At 40.6% G+C, this 21,310-nt stretch overlaps 1 protein-coding gene across 2 annotated transcripts in view; it reads right to left on the minus strand.

Moving 5' to 3' along the window:
- LOC126100207 (uncharacterized) overlaps nucleotides 1-21,310 on the minus strand; it is a 94,632-nt gene that overhangs the window by 52,845 nt on the left and 20,477 nt on the right. For both annotated transcript variants that reach the window (XM_049910769.1, XM_049910768.1), the window contains exons 3-4: nucleotides 3,225-3,318; nucleotides 1,072-1,126 (exon numbers count right to left, since the gene is read on the minus strand). In XM_049910769.1, the coding sequence (XP_049766726.1) occupies nucleotides 1,072-1,126; nucleotides 3,225-3,318 (149 nt within the window). The remainder of the gene's footprint in view (nucleotides 1-1,071; nucleotides 1,127-3,224; nucleotides 3,319-21,310) is intronic.

Here is a 21,310-nt window from a genome sequence, read left to right on the forward strand (position 1 = left end):
ATAGTTCACAATTAAATATGCTGTTCTATTACAAATGAGGCAATGGAAAATGGTTACTGCCATGATTACTCTTTCGCTTATTTGTTTTAACACAGAGATTTGAGGTAACCATCATCAAGGAAGAGAATTACAAAGAATAACTGGGCTCTTAGAATCATATCAATGTCAAACATCCTGATGGACAAAAACTATGTGCCGGATGAAGTCTCCAGCTCTGACTCTTAACTGACTGCTATTACTGATACAGACATCAGACATGACTTACAACTCCTCTTCACAGCTTCAGTTCTGTTAAGCTTCCCTTAACCTAATGACTGCACAGAGCATGGACTTTCAAATACTGAAAAACTCCTGACACGAAACTATCAACTGTACTTGATCATACAATATAATGACTACTATAGCAACATTTTAACCGGGTCCTATTCTCAACTGAAGCTAATCTTACAAATAGACTCTTATAAATGAAGGCATTTAATCTACTATAAATAACCAATATTCAGACATTACCTTGAAATATCAATACTATAATTTAACTTTGCTGCCCTGTCTTGCTTTAGTCTTGATTCTGGGATCTGCACCTGTTACATATTCTGTATCTACACATTACTATTATGAAAACGAAAGATCGCTACTCACCACATACAGGAGGCATTACATTCCAGAAAGGCACAATAAAACAACTGATAAACACTTAAGCTTTCAGACATAAGGTCCTCTTCCTGAAATAGAACGAACATGCGTGCACTCCACATGCAAGCTCAACATGCACACACAAATGGCTACTGTGAATTGTGCTTTGTGTGTGTGTGTGTGTGTGTGTGTGTGTGTGTGTGTGTGTGTGTGTGCGCACATGCGCTGTTTTGGAAGATGGAATTTTTGTCCAGAAGCTTAAATATTTAGTAATTTCTTTAACACACCTGTCTGAAACTCAACACCACCTGTACTTGATAAGTAGCAATTTATCCTTTTTATAATGTTGTTGTCATTCCATCCTGACTTTCCAATATTTACACATTAGACTGACAATGTAGTAGTAATAGCAGTAGTAGTAGTAATACTGACTCTTACCTGGTATATGTTGCAATGGTTTGAAATGTGGGTACAAATGCAGAGTAGCATTACCCTGAAACAGAAGTGAATTGTTCTGTACTACACAGTAGCAGAAATTCATGAAGTGAAAAAAATATATAAAATTTATATAACTTTGAACAGAAGAGGGGTGGAATCACTATTAATGCATGGAAATGATCAATCTGAGCATTTTCATTTTGTGTATAACACTGTCTAAATGTTACAAGATTTTATAATATAAATGGATGGATAAAAAAGAACTCGCCAAGTGGCTGCAGGGGAACACACACATAAAAGGATTGAATTTTCACAAGCTTCTGGAGACACTGGGTCCTTCTTCTGGTGGAGGACAAGGACTGGAGAGGTTTAGGGAAAGGGAAACTGTTTAGAAAAGTCACTCAAAACCCTGGGTCAGGTGAGACTTATCGGGTGGGATTAGAAGGAAAGACTGATTGTTGGAGACTGCAGCAGTTGAGATTTGAAATCCTCACGACTCCTTGCTTCACTCCATTTTAGTTTTCTACATCTTTCATTGTCTTTCCCATCTTTTTTTCACTGCCCCCTCCAACCAATGTTATGTACAATGCACTTAGCTTCTTACACTTATTAATTCGTGCACAATGTTTTAGTAGCAATCTCTGTCTTGCACATTACCCTGTCTTCCACCTTTAAGCTCTGTAAGTTTTCAAACCTCGCCCCATGCAGTCCGCAACACTCAGTCTTTCCTTCTCATTCCGTACGGTACGTTCCCCCGACCCAAGGTTCTGGATGACTTTTCTAAACTGTATCCCTTTCCCTAAACCTCTCTAGTCCTTCACTCCTCTTCCTTCCCCTTCAACTCTTCTGCCAGAAGGGGGACCCACTGGCTCCAAAAGCTTGTGAAAGTTCAATCCTTTGCGTGTGTGTGTGTCCCTCTCCTTCCCTCTGTCCTGACGAAGCAACCGTTGGTTGCGAAAGCTTGAATTTTGTGTGTATGTTTGTATGTGTTTGTTTGTGTGTCTATCGACCTGCCAGCGCTTTTGTTTGGTAAGTCACATCATCCTTGTTTTTAGATATATTTATTTTATACTTTATATGTTTAATCATTTTATTTATTATTTTATACTTTTAAAAAATTATGTACGTAAAACAAATAAAGTGATTGTAACTAAAAATAGTGACCAATGTTTTACAGTTATACAGGTGGTAATTGAGTGAACTAATTAGTGGCATCAGTTACTGCTGCATACTTTACAGTTGAATATCATTTAAAAATTACAGAAAAATTTGTTCAAAAGACCTATTTTAACAAAATTTCTTAAAACAGTGTTAAATGCCACACACAGTTTAAGAGATTAGAACAGACAAAAATGGTATCTCAACTTATCATACAAGCAGTGGTACGTCAAATGAACCCAACAACTTTCTGCTTAATAGTTCTCTCTCACAGGTTTCACATAAATATACATTATAGCTTACACAGTATGGTATTCAACCAAACAAACTTTCAACTAAATCTGTAATAATGTGGGAAATATATTTGTCCCCAGAAATTATGTCCTCATATGCAAAGAAGTGTAATCATAAATAGGTTGTTACAGCCATCAAAGTGACTGCTGGGATGTTTAAAATGTGAACTGTAAAATAAAGTTATACATATTGTCAACACACCACACATGTAAAGAGGGCACTGTGGGTCAGTGTGATGTACACTGAAGCCAGCTGTATTGCAACTGTAAACAGCAGCCTCAGTGTGAACTCAATCTCTGACATGAGTAGTCCAGTTTGGGTTGTATATATATATATAAGTGGTTTTCATATTTGAACTTACATTTACTGGTATTTATTTTATAACTGACTTACATTTAAAGCTTATACAACTGTATATATGATAAGGCATGCACATTATATCACTGGAACTGCTTCTTTGTGTGTCTTTTAGACTGAAGCTGGCCACACAGTGACCAAAATTTGGATTTGCAATAAATATTATTTGTTATTTCTATAACTTTTACTGTCTGAAACAAGATTATATTCAGTAAATCTCACTATAAAAAAGAACTGAGGCAAGTAAATGAGTACACGACTGAAATAAATTAAGATCTCCTAATCAGTGTAACACTCTAACTGCAAGTAAACAATAAATAATAATGAAATGTGTTTCATCATACCATGAGAGTCTCTCGTTTCCTGCCACTTGTAACAATCACAAAACCTTGTGTTTCAATTGCCACACCAGTTTTCTGAACATGTTCCTCAATGTACCTGGAGAAAAGATGAAACATAGAACCGACACTAAGAGGTGAGTATAAATGGAATAATAAATAAATAAAACAAGACAGCATTTACCAGAAAATATAAAGTTAAAACAATAATGTTGATTTCATGTCAGTGGACTGTTCTGGAAGTACACTATCTGCTAGGTAACTAGGATCCTGACACCACAGAAAAAAATGGAACAATCTCTCTCTAGGACCCAAAAGTAAACGTTAATTGAAATTTTGACTATACAGTGAGTAACAATTTCAACATCTGTAATGATGCCAGATGATATTTTCTTTATTACAATATTAACGCAGTTTATTTTTCTGATGTGCAGTTCCCGCAATATTTCCAAGCTCTCACACTTTCTTGCAAAGTGACCATCACCCAATATTTTTTCCAATTACTGCAGAACAAGATAGCATGTGTTGTTTTAACACTCTAACTGCAGTTATAACAATCTGACAGAATGGTTCTGTGTAATGTTTCTGGCCACCAGAAATTAGAATAGCAAGTATGGACAATGGCTTCAAGAACATACATCGCTCTCGTGACAGACTTGCATTATAACTTCTGTTTTCTCTGGTTCTCTTTCATCTTCTATTGTTTTCTCCATTAAGTAGTTACCATATTCAAATTTTACCTCTTGTTTGCCACTCAATCACCATTTCATACAGTATCTGCTCCCCCCAAACCCCACTCCATTGCTCATCTTTTCATAGGCTTCAGTCTTGATTTCTTTATTCCTTTAATTTTTAATATATCACTGCAAAATACTTATGATAAAGCCATAAAGGATGAAATATATGAATTTCTTATGTTATCTGCTGAAACATATTTACTAGCTGGTTGGGAACTGCAGTATGACACACAACATTACGACATGCACACAGCAGTTTACATGTGGACACCAGCACACTTGAACAGCAGAGCAAGAGGTTGAGTTACAAACTAAAAGAAAGAAAAAAAAAATGTTGTGCTGGGTAGGCGGTGATATAGTGGTGATGAATAAAATAGGAAAGTTCTGCCTCCCACTTATCTCACAAATGATTAAAATGTTTAAAAAATCATGTGACTCAGATTGCAAATACCACAAAACACAACACTGATTACATATTCTGGACATCATGCAAAAGTTATATTATTATAGGGTTCTGCAACACGGCAACAACAAATAACAACTGTTCTGTTACATAACAACTTCCATTCTGTGCAGCAGATCAGTGGATAATGCTCTAGCTTTTTGCTAGCAATTTTGGGAGACAAACAAAAAGACAATGTCAGAATTCATCATCAACTGAACATTCTGGGCAGTACAGGGTGATGCATAGAGGGAGTGGAAACAAGATTTTCCAAAACAATCAAACCTGAAGCACCAATGGTGGTTAGGAACACTAATTTCCATTTCAATTAATAGAGTAGTGAAGTGGTGGTGAACAAAGTTTTCATATGAAAACATACTGCCAGAAAACATATTATTATGCACTCCACTGGCCTACAGTAGTTAAATGAGTGCATAATCTTGAAGGAATTTCTTTAGCCTGGAAAACTTATAAATGTACTCATACTTCTTATGCTAAAAACATGAAAAATTAATAAAACAACATGTGCCAGAAAACAGCCAAGGGTACAGCCAGAGCACCATAAACTAAAAACTGTAGAATTTCCCATGTGCTGCAATATTTTATTTAATTCTGAGGGCGGGGGCAGGGTGTGGGAGTCTGACTACCATTCTTAGAGTTGGATTCACTGCCATGTGTGTGTGCTTCCCTGGTGCAGCATTTCGGGAGTGGTCATTGTCAGGATATGGGTAATCTCTTCTTTCAGCTCTTCAACAAAACTCATATGAGTTACAGAACTCTTTTCCTTTAAGAAGGACCACAGCTAATTATTGTACTTTATTAGTATGGACTTCTGGTTGGCCACATTGAATCCATGATGGAAACTGGTGGTCCAACCAGTCTTTAACAAGAGTCAAGTAGTGTCCAGGAGCACCATCCTGTTGTATAACAACATTGTTCAGCAGGTCAACTTTATCAAGTTCATGTAATAGTCAGCGAGATAACATCGAGGTACAATGCCCCCCCCTCCCCCCCATCACAGACCCGTCAAAGAAATATGGCCAGATGATAAGGTCATGGGTAACACCAGTCCGTAACATAACATGAGGAGAGTGTTGGTTAAGTTCTTCATAACAATGACAGCTCTTTTTTGCCAAGATATAAAGATTTCAAGACCAGGAGCTATGATTTAAAGAGGATTCATCTGTCATCACAACCTTACTGCGAGTTGCTAATGTTGGAAAAGCTGTAAGTAGCTGTTCACACAAATCACATTGGGTATTACTATCACGACCAATTAATTCATTTATGCTGCAGGGTCAAAATAAATGGTGACCTCCTTTCTTCATCCAAAGACATGGCACAAATGTTCTAGGAATGTTCCATCTTTGCTGACCACTTCCTTGCTGATTTTGCTAGTGAACAAAGCAATGGTGCATTTAAGAGTTCAGTTACTTCACAATTGTTGTCAAATTTCTTGGATCTTCCTCTGTGTTGTGCATCTCTCACAGACCAAGCTGAGAAGGGCCTTTCCAGTTTCTGGAGATTAGCCTCTGTTGGGGCTTTCTTCTTGAAATGATTACAAAATGTTTCCCTTAATTACATGATATGTCTCACCTGTCTGTTACTTTTCATGCATCCATACACTAAGAAGATGGTATTCAATTGTAAATCTGCCTGTATCAGTCATTATAACACAAATGTATACAATAGTATCACCTTCACAGCAAAACAAAATACGATCACATGCCACAGTATTTGCCAGAACAACAAGCAAAGCAAAACAATCACATGCCTTATATTTGTGGAATGACACCTGCATTGTTTTAGTTTGATGCATAACAATTATTGCCTGCATTATTGCAATATGAGTGACTTCTACCAGAAGACAGTCGTACTACCGACATCTAGAATATATTTCCAGATCCACATAACACACGAAACTATATGTTAAGTTATTTGAATACTTTCGGACCGTGACTTCTGGTCCACCTTGTACATCTGAACCAATACGAGGCATGTTCAGAAAATAAGTGTACTAGATTTTTACATTTCTTTTAGAAAAATGTGTATTTGAAAATAAGTTATAGGATATTGTTGACACACTAGCTGATCATTTTTCCATATAACCACCATCCTGTTCAGTGGTGAGCAATGGCACAAGCTTCTTTATGCCCTCCTTAAAGAACTCTTCCGCCAGCTCCTTTCCCCCTTCAGAACATTTTTCTGCACCTGCTCGCTGATTAAAAATTTAATTCCACTTGAAGGTGCCTTCAGGGAGGTGAAAAGATAATAATCTGAAGGCACCAAGCCAGGAGAATATGGGGCATGGTTCAAAACATTCCAACCAAATGAGTCCAAGGGTGCCCTGGTGTGTAAGGCTCTTTGAGGATGGGTGAAGTCTAATACCAAGCACATTACACTTGTCAGCATTCCCCTCCTTTTGAGTTTTTTTTAAGGGTCTCTCAATATTGTTGTGCACTGATGGTCTCCCCCTGAGGCAGAAATTCGACCAAAATGTAACCTTTCAGTCACAGAACACTGAGGCTATGATTTATTTTTTGTTCATAATTTTTGAGCAAACGGGGAATTATTGTGACACAACTGACAATTGTCTTTTGTCTTAGGCATGCAATGAGCCACCCATATTTCATCTCCAGTCACCAACAGAGCTCAGAAAATCCTCACCTTCCAATTCAACTCGTTCAAGAACTTCATGGGTGCTACTGACCAGATTTTTCTTGTGCTGCTCTGTCAGCTGTTTTGGGACCCATCTTGCACAGTTTCTGGTATACCACCATTTCTGTGAGTGTCTGGTATAAGAAAGTTCTGAAGAATCGTGGAAACATCACAGAAATTTCATCCATTGTCAATTGGCAGTATTCACAAACAGTTCCCTCGATTTTTTGCACCAACTCGTCAGTCAGAATTGAAGGTCTTCCAATCCTCTGTGTATCGTGAACATTTGTTCTGCCTCTGCTAAACTCCCTACACCCCTTAAACACACTCATTCTGTTCACGACACATTTTCCATGAACCATTTTTATTCACAAAAAAATTTCTATAGGTGTTATTCTTTTCGCAAGTAGGTAGCAGATCACAGCACATGGCTTGCATTTGGCAGGATTTCTTACTGACATCTTCCACACAGCTGGGCACTGCAACTTGTGTTTAAATACTACTGTGGTCCTGCAATGCTCGCTCTAATCTGCAGATCCCCTTCTACCACATAGTGTTGCCAACCCTAAAAAAGTTCATTATGTCACAATACACTTACTTTCTGAGCATGTCTCACACATGGCACATTGACAGGTGTTGTGAGGAACGAATGGCCAACACTGGCAAGGACACCACATTTGTCAACTACATGAGCAACTATGTATGTAATGTGCGCAGTTCACTCTATGACATAACAGGCTTTTCTTTCTTTTTTTCTATATAATGATAGCACTGAAGCCTTACGTGATTATCATACTGTTGCATTCAAAATATGAGTTATGTAAAACTTGCATGACTATTTCCATTTCATTATTAGAAGAAATTAGAGTAATTATTTTCTAGAAAATGTAACAGAATCTCATACTGGCCCAAAATTAAGGAAATCAATTCACCAGTTATTCAGAAATCTTGCCATTTCACGTTTAGTGACAGTCCATGACATTTGACATCCTCTTAGAATACAGTATGTACACTTTTTCTTGACTGCCGCTGGAGGGAGTGCAAAAGGATGAAAATAAGTGACTTTTTCATTAGACTCAGCTTGGGATGGGGAGAGAAGTGGTGCATGGAGAACAGGTCCCACCTCCCTCAGCCACTGCATGCACTGTACTTAAATTTTATATCAAGCATCAATTGTGAATAAAACGTTCTCGGTTTTCCAGCTGTGTCAATTCAAATAAAATCCTCGAGTTTTCGATGGCCATCTCCACCATCGACATCAGGAGTTCACAGACTGCCAGGGCTGCAACGGTTTCTCGCTTATAGAGGCATGATGACATCATCAGCAGTCAATCAGATCGACCCAATGTGGCACGCGCGTCTAAGTCAACTCGGGCAGCTACTGGAGCTATTGCCCGTGGCAGCACCGGTGACATCAGGTGGCACCAAGGGCAGGCGCTACGTTTGAAACTGCTGCTCCCGCGCCGCGCATCTGTCTTTGCTTTCTTTCGATGTCCAACGCTCGCCCCCATGCCCTGCTGAGTGTGTATCCCTGGTCTTTGTTGAAATTGTTGTTGTTTAAATGAGTCTCGGCTGCTTACTTTATAACAGAGTCCCAATATGTAGACACATGAGCCAACACTTTTGTATTTTCGAACTGTATTTTAAGTCCGTTTTTTAGGCAATGATGTGCTATAGCCGACTTGTCAAGCTCCCTTTGTTTTATATGGTGCTTGTGCTCAAAGGGATGTCACCGGTGCTGCCACGGGCAATAGCTCCGATAGCTGCCCGAGTCTGCATACGTGCGCGAGCGCCACATTAGGTCGATCTGATTGGCTGATGATGATGTCATCATCCCTATATAAGTGAGAAACCGTAGCAGCCCCAGCAGTCAGTGAACTCCTGACGATGATAGCGTAGACAGCCATCAAAAGCTTGAGGATTTTATTCGAATTGACGGGTTGGAAAACCGAGAACATTTTATTCATGTATGCCGCCACGAAAGACTCCGAGGACACAAAGCATCAATCCTCACTGTGGGCAGTAAGCTTTTTTTTCCATAGAAAATCATTGTATGATCCAGGAAGTGCTTTAACATTTATTTTACCACAGATACGCCACTCGCAGCATAGCTAAGAAACTTCTGCTGAACACAGTACTGTTTCACTGCTATGGTTGGCAATGAATAAACATGAAACGCAAGCAGTCAGGAATCTTGTGACTTCTACTGATTCAGGATTAGACAGCTCTCATGCCAAAACAGAGTGCGCAGAGAACCCAACTCAAGAACCACATACAGAATGAGAATTTCACTCTGCAGCGGAGTGTGCGCTGATATGAAACTTCCTGGCAGATTAAACTGTGTGCCCGAGTTCGAGTCTCGGTCGGGCACACAATTTTAATCTGCCAGGAAGTTTAAGAAACACATAGTTTGCAAGCTAGCAGCCACAAGTATTACATTGTTAACAATTGGTTGCACTGCAAAGATAATTTAAATATCATTATCTACTCACAACTGGAAATTCTATAGAAAGATACTTTCTTTGCAAAACTTAGCATTGTCAAGCTGTATTAAATCCACTGAAGTAAATAACAGACACTTGAGTTAAAATTGCGCTCATACGTTAAAGACTACATTACTAAAACATAAAAATATTGTTATAACAAGTAGAAAATTTTGTTGAATATTTCCTACGTTTGCCGTTCTACAGCCTCAACAAATTGTATTTAGTGTATATACCATAATAATGATCCACCAATATAGAGGGAAACATTCCACATGGGAAAAATATATCTAAAAACAAAGATGATGAGACTTACCAAACAAAAGCGCTGGCAGGTCGATAGACACAAACATACACACAAAACTCAAGCTTTCGCAACAAACCGTTGCTTCATCAGGAAAGAGGAAAGAGGGAAGGAAAGAGGGAAGGAGAGGGAAAGACGAAAGGATGTGGGTTTTAAGGGAGAGAGTAAGGAGTCATTCCAATCCTGGGAGCGCAAAGACTTACCTTAGGGGGAAAAAAGGACGGGTATACACTCGCGCGCGCACACACACACACACACACACACACACACACACACACACACACACACACATATACAGGCACAAGCAGACATATTAAAAGGCAAAGAGTTTGGGCAGAGATGTCAGTCGAGGCGGAAGTGCAGAGGCAAAGATGTTGTTGAATGACAGGTGAGGTACGAGTGGCGGCAAATTGAAATTAGCGGAGATTGAGGCCTGGTGGATAACGGGAAGAGAGGATATATTGAAGGACAAGTTCCCATCTCCGGAGTTCGGATAGGTTGGTGTTAGTGGGAAGTATCCAGATAACCCGGACAGCGTAACACTGTGCCAAGATGTGCTGGCCGTGCACCAAGGCATGTTTAGCCACAGGGTGATCCTCATTACCAACGAACACTGTCTGCCTGTGTCTGTTCATGTGGATGGACAGTTTGTTGCTGGTCATTTCCACATAGAAAGCTTCACAGTGTAGGCAGGTCAGTTGGTAAATCACGTGGGTGCTTTCACACGTGGCTCTGCCTTTGATCGTGTACACCTTCCGGGTTACAGGACTGGAGTAAGTGGTGGTGGGAGGGTCCATGGGACAGGTTTTACACCGGGGGCGGTTACAAGGGTATGAGCCAGAGGGTAGGGAAGGTGGTTTGGGGATTACATAGGGATGAACTAAGAGGTTACGAAGGTTAGGTGGACGGCGGAAAGACACTCTTGGTGGAGTGGGGAGGATTTCATGAAGGATGGATCTCATTTCAGGGCAGGATTTGAGGAAGTCGTATCCCTGCTGGAGAGCCACATTCAGAGTCTGATCCAGTCCCGGAAAGTATCCTGTCACAAGTGTGGGTTTGAGGGGGTGAGGAAGTGGCTCTGGTTATTTGCTTCTGTACCTGTTGGTGTAATGGTTCAGGGATTCCGGACTGGAGTACATTCGTTTGCCACGAAGACCTAGGCTGTAGGGAAGGGACCGTTTGATGTGGAATGGGTGGCAGCTGTCATAATGGAGGTACTGTTGCTTGTTGGTGGGTTTGATGTGGACGGACGTGTGAAGCTGGCCATTGGACAGATGGAGGTCAATGTCAAGGAAAGTGGCATGGGATTTGGAGTAGGACCAGGTGAATCTGATGGAACCAAAGGAGTTGAGGTTGGAGAGGAAATTCTGGAGTTCTTCTTCACTGAGAGTCAAGATCATGAAGATGTCATCAATAAATCTGTACCAAACTTTGGGTTGACAGGCCTGGGTAACCAAGAAGGCTTCCTCTAAGCGACCCATGAATAGGTTGGCGTACGAGGGGGCCATCCTGGTACCCATGGCTGTTCCCTTTAATTGTTGGTATGTCTGGCCTTCATAAGTGAAGAAGTTGTGGCTCAGGATGAAGCTGGCTAAGGTAATGAGGAAAGAGGTTTTAGGTAGGGTGGCAGGTGGTCGGCGTGAAAGGAAGTGCTCCATCGCAGCGAGGCCCTGGTCCTCAATCTTTCCTCTCCCACATCCACACCGGCTGTTGAGAGCATCCTCCTACAGGCCAACCACAAATTAGAACAGACACAAGCAGACATATTTAAAGACATATGTCTGCTTGTGTCTGTATATGTGTGGATGGATATGTGTGTGTGTGTGCGCGCGCGAGTGTATACCCGTCCCTTTTTCCCCCTAAGGTATGTCTATCCGCTCCCGGGACTGGAATGACTCCTTACCCTCTCCCTTAAAACCCACATCCTTTCGTCTTTCCCTCTCCTTCCCTCTTTCCTGATGAGGCAACAGTTTGTTGCGAAAGCTTGAATTTTGTGTGTATGTTTGTGTTCGTTTGTGTGTCTGTCGACCTGCCAGCACTTTCATTTGGTAAGTCACATCATCTTTGTTTTTAGATATATTTTTCCTACATGGAATGTTTCCCTCTATTATAACCTATATACCTATATATATGTCTGCTTGTGTCTGTGTATATGCGGATGGATATGTGTGTGTGTGCGCGAGTGTATACCTGTCCTTTTTTCCCCCTAAGGTAAGTCTTTCAGCTCCCGGGATTGGAATGACTCCTTACCCTCTCCCTTAAAACCCATATCCTTTTGTCTTTCCTTCTCCTTTCCTCTTTCCTGACGAGACAACCGTTGGTTGCGAAAGCTAGAATTTTGTGTGTATGTTTGTGTCTGTGTATGTGTGGATGGATATATGTGTGTGTGCAAGTGTATACCTGTCCTTTTTTCCCCCTAAGGTAAGTCTTTCCGCTCCCGGGATTGGAATGACTCCTTACCCTCTCCCTTAAAACCCAAATCCTTTTGTCTTTCCCTTCCTTCTTTCCTGACGAGGCAACCATTGGTTGCGAAAGCAGAGTTTTGTGTGTATGTTTGTGTGTCTGTCGGCCTGCCGGCGCTTTTGTTTGGTGGGTCTCGTCATCTTTCTTTTTGGATATATATATATATATATTATATACTAGTTTCTATTGATGACTCATTCTCCTTGAAATGGCTCATTCCTTCTACAAAATTTATATTTAAGATCTTATAATGTACTGCTTGAGAATGAGCCATTGTTCAAAACTGGTGGCGGTAAATAAAATATAATAAAGCGCCTCTTGTGGATCATTATTAAATTAGTATCCATTTCAGAAAACTGTGTACCTTTCTGAGTCAGGATTAACTGAATTAATTATTCAATATTAATAACTGATACATTTTTTTAAAATGAGACCAGGACAAAAAAAACAAACATGTAATCACTGAGAGGTCAAAAGTTAATTTTTATACAAGAAAAACTACTCTAAGACTGATCATTACTGTTGTTCACATTTTCTCGCTGCAGACGCAAGAATAAGGTATTATGATAGTATTTGATTTACTTTATTTACTTCAGATCTACTTGCTTCAGCACTTTCCTTAATAGTGTAACAGTATTATTTCAAAGAGGAAGTTTATGAGGACAAGCTTACTGCCAGTTTCAAATCCCAAGTCAGATGGCAGCAAAGGATGTACTTCCTCCCAAACAGGAAACCACAGAAGAAAAGATTACTTGGTTGACAAATTTAAGCTACATGCTGTGTTTTCCTACAGTTGTTAACCTGCACATGATTTAGATTAAACAGCAAATGCTATGTCTGACAATAATTAATTAATCTGTAACTGGTGTAGTAAAGGGACTTTCTGTGCTAAATCTAATACTTTTTTTAAATTTTTATCTTACTTGCACAGGTCTACTTTATGTAGCTTACAATTTAGCACACAATCTAAAATATACAAACAATTTGGCATTCTATAATTTTTTAACATCTTCAGATATTCAAGAACATTCTTTGTGTCAGAAACTTTTTAAATAGTATATGGCAAAACACATATGCATATTGCATAATGAGAAAGAATGCACAATTGGTATATGATGCAAAATGTATAAAAAACAGTTGCTTTTTTCGCTACTGCTTAAAATAAAGGAGACAGAAAATTGAAATATTTCATGTAGTGACAAATAACAGCAGATTTCAACATCTACAATAGTTTTAAAAAAGAAAATGAGGACAGGTATCTAACTGGAGATATAGAACAGAACCCTAATTTCTTCCTTATGCATTCAAACAGAGAGTGGGTAATAAAGTATGTGATTTAATGAAAAAGACAGTGCAACTGTAATAGCAAGCCACAAGGAGTTATATTTAAATTACCATGATGGGGAAACAGCCATGGTTGCCACTTTCATTCAACACTGTTTATTAGAAACCAAGTGGTATCATAAGCTTACAGGGTGAGGTATAAGAAAAGACAATGGTGAAGGTTTTACACATGGTTGTTTTTATGGTCTTTGGACACAAGACTGTATGATGCAGCTCTTTATAATAGTCTACTTTGTCCAAATCATGTAACACCTGCGTTAACTACTGTACCCTACACTCTCTGAACCTGCTTAGTGTAGTCTAGTGTTGGTCTCCCTCTGTAATTTTTAGCCTCCTCCATACTTACACCTATTACCAAACTAACTCTTCTCTGATGCCTCAATATATTTCCTGTCAACCTGTCCCATATTTGAGTCAGTTTGTGCCATGAAGCTCCTCTCACCAATTTGACAGTTTCTTCATTAGTTGCATGATCTACTTATCTAATCTTCAGCATGCTTCTACAACACCACACTTCAAAAGCGTCTATTCTCTTCTTGTCTGAACTGCATATAATCCATGTATCACTTTTGTACAATACTACACTCTATACAAATACCATCACAAAAGACCTCCCTACGATTTAAATTTATATTTGAATTTAACAGATGTGTCTTTTTCAGAAGTGTTTCTTGCTTCTGGAAATCTGCACTTTACCTCCTCTCTACTTCTGGTATCAGTTATTTTATTCCCCAATATCAAAATCCATGTACTAATTTTAGTGGCTCATTTCCTAATCTAATGTTCCCAGCATCTTCCCATTTAATTCACCTACATTCTATTACCCTGGTTTTACTTTTGTTGATCTTCAATCTTTTCAGGACACAATACATTCTGTTCACCAGAGCTTCCAAGTCCTTTGCCATCTCTGTACGAATTACAATGTCATCAGCAAACTTCAAAGTTTTTACTGCTTCTTCCTGAACTTTAATTCTTTTTCCAAATTTCTTCTTGGTATCCTTTCTTCTTGGAGGATGAAAAGACTGCAGCTGTCTCCGATATTCTACATACCAGGTGGAGCATTGCATCCTGGTTAGTTCTTCCAAGGATCTTAATAATTCACAAGGAACGTCATCCATTCCAGGTTTCTTATTTCAACTTAGGTCTTTCAGTACTTTGTAGAATTTTTCTCACAGTATCACATCACCTCTCTCACCTGCACACAAATCCCTTTCCATAACACTGTCATCAAGTTATTTATTAGGTTGGTGCACAAGTTCGTAGCATTTTTGTTTTGCATGTTGATATTCCAGTTGCTGTAGGTTTATTTATCATTTGTCAGTTTTCATTTGTACTTCAGTGTAGCTATTCGAGTTTACATACTGTCATTTGGTTATAGTGAGTGAAGCTGTTGATGTTAGAAAATGGAGTACTAAGTGAAGAAATCTGAACAGTTCCAACATGTTGTTCTGTTTGAGTTTCCATAGAAGAGTGACAGCACCAGAGTTAGCCAGAAACATTTGCACTGTGTATGAGGATAATGTCACTGGGCAGAGCAAGGCAAGAAAATGGTTTTATCATTTTGAGGAGGACTGTTTCGACAATAGTGACTTTCCACATTCAGGAAAACCTTCATTGATGACAATCATTTAAATGCATTTATCCACAATGACCCATGTCAGAGAACTCGAGAACTGGGGAATGTAATCATTTCACCATTGTGCAACATTTGCTTGCAAAGGGAAATGTTAAAAAAATTGTGTGTATAGGTACCGTGTGTACTCAACCAAAACCACAAAAATCAGCAGGTGACCATATGTGTATCTCCACTTGCTCATCATCAACCATTCCTATCCTGTATCATTACTGGTGATGAGAAATGGTGTCTTGTATGCTAGCATAAGGAAAAGAAAGGTATGGCAGGGCCCATACAAAGCCCTGCATGCATCTGCAAAAGATAACGTTATGCATCTGGTGGAACAGCAACAGTTTGCTGTACTACAAACTGCTTCCCTGAGGTGTAAACATCACTTCTGACATTTGTTGTCAAAGACTGAGATGTCTTGCAGATACAATCCAAGAACAATGACCATGATGACTCTGTGAGGTGATGCTGCTCCACGAAATGCCTGCACAAATTCTGCTAGATGGACAAAAAACACTCTGCAAGAGTTTGGTTGGGAAGTCATTTCAAATCACCTTATTCACTTGATCTCACACCCTCAGATTTTGATCTTTTCTGCTCTCTGTCTAACAGCCTTCAAGGGATTTCCTTTCCAGATGAAAATGCACCACTCTCAACATGGCTCAATGAGTTCTTCACTTCAAAACCATGTGGTTCCTACAGTCATGGAATCTAAAAGCTATCCCAGAGTTGGAAGATTCTTGTAAATAGTGAAGGATAATATATTATTGATTACTAAAGTCTCTGTTATGTGTATATGTTGTGTTTATTAAACTTTTGGAAAAACACTATAAACTTATGCACCAACCTAATACATGCTTCCCTTGTTTGCTTGGTGCTGGCTTGTCACCTGAGTGGCAGTTCTGTGTGTGGCATCAGACTGCTAGTGGATACATAGACTTTGTGAAGTGTGAGGCCTCATGGAAATACAAAGCTATAGATCACAGGGAACAGCATGTCTTAAGCTGGACAATTACCCAATAGAGATCGGCAATGGTTTGCTGTATGTGGTGATCGCTAGCTCACAGGTACACACACAAGAATGAAATACAACTGCAGTAGGATCTGGGAGTGCTGCGTCAACCCAGTCACTGTGTAACTGTGATCTGTTAGTATTGATTGGCAAAACTGAAGGTTCAGGGTTGTCTTTTTTTTATTTGCATATTATTTCAACAACATCCCTAGGGATCATTTCACATCAAGTGACCCATTTTGGAAGATCCTCTCAGCTAAACTGTCTTCAATTTCAATTAAGTTCACACAGATTGCACCAAAGGACTTACAGGAACTTTTACCAAATTTCTGCTCAATCTGAAACTTACGTTAGGTAATGGAGCTGTTTTCATGAGTGCACCTTTCTTAGGAATTGGAAATGCACAAAGAAATTTTCAAATTTGGAAAGTCATTGTTCCTAGGCTAATTTAGCTACAATCCTCCAACTTATCAATCTATCACAACTTTTTGTGCACCTCACAGAAATAACGTACAGGAAAATCAGAAAGGAAAGCCCGTGGTGAAATCGTTATTTAAACTGCTTAAAAAGCTTGTTGCAGCAAATTTTCCCCATTTGTAGTGTTCTGTACTTCAGACAATAAAAACAGAACTCTTATGGGATAACTTTGTGATCCATCTGTCTGTCCACCTACCTGCCTTAGTCCTGCTGAGATTTTCAGTGCCTATCAAGCCAAAGGATATGTCACCGAAACCAGAGTGGTGGTTCACCAGCCGCTGCACACAGATTCTGAACTGGGCTGGTCTGAAAGGCTCCAGTTGATATCCGAATGCCCTCCTGGTGAACAGCATCTAATGTCTTGTCAGGGAGGCATTTAAAAATATTCAATGACTGCAAGACCTTTGTTCGTAGATCTTTCAGGTGTGGGAGCCAAGTTAATTTTGAGTCAAATGATAAACCCAAAAAGTGCACAGTACCTTGAAAACATAAAATATTGTTCCCCATTGTGAGCACAAGCTGATTAAAACTTCGACGAGCACAGTTAAAATTGACACATGTAGTCTTCCTAGTTGAGAACTGAAAACCAGTTGTCCTGCCCCAAGTTTCCAGCCTTCTAATTGTCAGCTGTAGCTGCCTCATCATTGTTATAAGATCAGAGGAAGAAAAGGAGATTGCCATGTCATCCACAAACAAAGGGCATTTAACAGGGCTTCTGACTGCGGAGGAAATGCCACTGATAGATATGGCAAACAATGTGACACTGAGGACACTGCCCTGAGGGACCCCATTCTCCTGAACATAGCAATCGACATGGCCTAGCCAACACGATATCGAAAAAGCAGGTCCTCAGAAACGATTAGATAAGAAGTGGCAGTCGTCCACATAGTTCTCATTCATAAAGTTGGCAAAGGATGTTGTACCTCCCAGTATTGTCATATGCTTTTTGAGGTCAAAAAACACACAAACTAAATTGTTTCGGCATAAGGAGGGCTCCTGTATCACCACCTCCCATACGATTAAGTTGTCAAGGGTGGAACAGTAGCACCTGAAACCGCACTGTGAGTGGTGCAGTTAACCTTGGGATTCGAGCAGCCAGGCGAAGTGACGGTTGACCATGTGTTCAAGAGTCTTACCCATACAACTGGTAAGGGCTACACTCTGTAACTCTTAGGGATGCTACGGTCCCTGCCTGGTTTCCAGAATGGAGTTAATATTGCCTCCTTCCAAAGCTGTAGGGTACTGTCCATCAAACCAGATCTGACTGAAACAAGAGAGGAGCTATCCTTTAGCTTCAGAGTACAGCTAATGAAGCATGGCATAACGGATCTCATCAGGTCCTGGAGCAGTGTGACTGGCTGCAGACAAAGGTGATTCCAGTTTCCTCATGGAGAACGGAAGTTTGTACACTTCCTCATTAAGCAAGAAGAAACTGAGCTTTCTCATCTCTGCAGTCCTACAGGACACCCAAAAAGCAGAAGCTTGTTCGGATGATGTAGTAATAGTAAAGAAGTGCTCAACTAAAACCTGAGCCATGTCTTCTGGTGTGTCAACCAAGACCCCATTATCTGACAAGGCCGCAGAAGGACACGTACTACCCTTGCCTGAAATCTATCTTATTGATTCCAAAATTTGTGCAGTGGAAGTGGAGCATTAATGGAAGTCATGAATTCCCTCCAGGATGCCCCCTTCTGTTCTTTTATCACTCGCCGCACCTATGCTCTCGCAGATCTGAAGGCATCAAGATTTTCTGTAGTAGGACAGCGTTTGAGGTCCTGCAGAGCTGTTCATCTGGCCCCAATTGCCAACCAAAAGTCGTCATTAGCCCAAGATACAGGCCGCCGTCGTCCGACTAGACCAGGGTATGGACTCTGCAGCAGCCTGTTGGATCTCATAAGTGATATGGGCCAGCGTCTCCTGTGCACATCCTTTTGGTAAAAAAAAGCCTGTCGACTGTACTGCAACCAATTTGCCCTTTGTATCGGTCATCTGCATGGTCTCCCATCAGCCTAGTCGGCAGACAGATCCTGGGAAGTGGTCACTATAATGTAAATCTGGAGCCACTTTCCACTGAACTGAGTCTGCAATAGGTGGGGAACAAACATAAAAGTCAATGGCTGAAAAAGACCCTGTACCTGTGGAGAAGTGTGTTGTCTGATCTGTGTTCAGAAGGCAGATATTCCAGAATGGACGAGTCATTCAATTATCCGACCCCTGGAGCAATCGGTAGGCGAGTCCCACAGCACATTGTGTAAGTTAAAGTCCCCCACAAGGAGGAAGGGCGTGGGAACACCCAGACGAGTTCTGCCAGAGCATCTGCATCCAAGGCATTATTAGGGGTAAGGTACAAAGAACACACTGTGATATTAAAGCGTGCGAGAACTTTCACAGCAATTCTTGAGTCGTGGTAAGAGGGACAGGAGAGGAGTGTCATCTGTCATCAGTGAAAACAGCCACTCCACTTTTTGCCCTGTCTCGAGTAGTACCGTCCTTTCTGTATGCATGGTAACCACATAATGCAGGTGTGTTGGTGACTAAGACGCGTTTCTTGTAAACAGATGCAGAATGGTTTCTCCTGGACAAGGAGCTGCAATTCTTCCAAATGTGAGCGATATCCATTCAAATACCACTGCAGCACAAAAGTCCCTATGGAAACCATTGTTCAGTGATGGTTGTTCTTTTCTTTCTCCATCGGAGGGGGGTGATTTACCGGGGAGGTCAGGGCAGAACTTTAGCCGGTTCCTTGCTCTCTGTTTCCCCCGGCTGGGAGTTCATATCCTCAAGAGCATAGTCACCATCAGAAAGGGAGAGAGTTCACCAATCCAAAGGTTTAACTACCACTTTCTTGGACTTAGAACTACTTTTCGAAGGACTTTCTTTACTGATGGGAGGAGCTGGTTGCCTGGGTTGAAGGGATGGCTTAGTTGGCTCCTGAGGTTGAGTTGTGGTATGTGGCTTAGGTGGTAAGCCTATTACTGACAGCTTCCAAACGACCTCAGTTTCAAGTGGAATGTTTGCCCCATAGGTACATTGACAAGTGAATGTGTTCGTACTCTAATCTGTGGTCCAAGTTTGTGTGGAGGCATCACACTTAGTGATTGGCATCTTAAGGGCTGATACAAAAGAAGTAGCAAAAACTGACAGTTGCATAGCTTTAAAAGCTTTTTTAGCTTCACCAAGGTGTATGCATCTCTTGACTTTCAATTCCTGGATTTTCCTTTCCTTGTGGTAATCCTCACACTTTCTGCCCCACACTGGGTGATCCTCAGAGCAGTTTACACATTTTGGAAGAAGGGTACAAGAATTGCCTGATTTGTGAACTGAGCCCTCCACAATTGCCACATGTAGCCTTCCCATTACATCCCATAATGGCGTAGCCAAATCTTTGACATTTGTATCATCACACTGGATTAGGAACAAACAGGCGAACCTTGAGACGGGTATAGCCGGCAAGGATACGTTCAGGTAATTCTTGAGTACTAAAAGTTAGAACAAGTGTTGCCAATTTTTCCAATTTGCCATTGGCTCTCCTCATATAGGTCTGTACTTCCATGACGCCCATATTTTTCCATTCTTCACATAACTCTGCAGTGTCCACCTCCATTATATTGGAGCAGGTAACCACGTCCTTATTACAGTTAAGGGTGTTATGCCGCTCAGCCTCACCTGGGTAGACACCTAAGGCCTTACATCCCAGAAGCTTAGATATTTGGTTTGAATTAGCAGTTTCAACTAGAAGTGTTCCATTACAAATTTGTTTGACACTTTTTTTGAGACCCAACAATATCTTCCAATGCCTTGTGAATATAGAAAAGGGAGACCTTCTCAAAGGTTCCCTCTGTTCGCTTGACTACAATGAAAGTGTTATGGCACACTAATGCCCAGTTACTATGATTCTAAGACTTCTTTTCGGAAAGACTGACCAAATTAGCTCTCTTTGAGGAATCTACATCTACATCTACATCTACATCTACATTTATACTCCGCAAGCCACCCAACGGTGTGTGGCGGAGGGCACTTTACGTGCCATTGTCATTACCTCCCTTTCCTGTTCCAGTCGCATATGGTTTGCGGGAAGAACGACTGTCTGAAAGTCTCCGTGCGCGCTCTAATCTCTTTAATTTTACATTCGTGATCTCCTCGAGAGGTATAAGTAGGGGGAAGCAATATATTCGATACCTCATCCAGAAACGCACCCTCTCGAAACCTGGTGAGCAAGCTACACTGCGATGCAGAGCGCCTCTCTTGCAGAGTCTGTCACTTGAGTTTGTTAAACATCTCCGTAACGCTATCACGGTTACCAAATAACCCTGTGACGAAACGCGCCATCTGGTACGGATCCCACACTGATGCGCAATACTCAAGTATAGGTCGAACGAGTGTTTTTTAAGCCACCTCTTTTGTTGATGGACTACATTTTCTAAGGACTCTCCCAATGAATCTCAACCTGGTACCCGCCCTACCAACAATTAATTTTATATGAACATTCCACTTCAAATCGTTCCGCACGCATACTCCCAGATATTTTACAGAAGTAACTGCTACCAG

The sequence above is a fragment of the Schistocerca cancellata genome, chromosome 9 (assembly GCF_023864275.1).
Source record: "Schistocerca cancellata isolate TAMUIC-IGC-003103 chromosome 9, iqSchCanc2.1, whole genome shotgun sequence".
Lineage (NCBI taxonomy): Eukaryota > Metazoa > Arthropoda > Insecta > Orthoptera > Acrididae > Schistocerca > Schistocerca cancellata.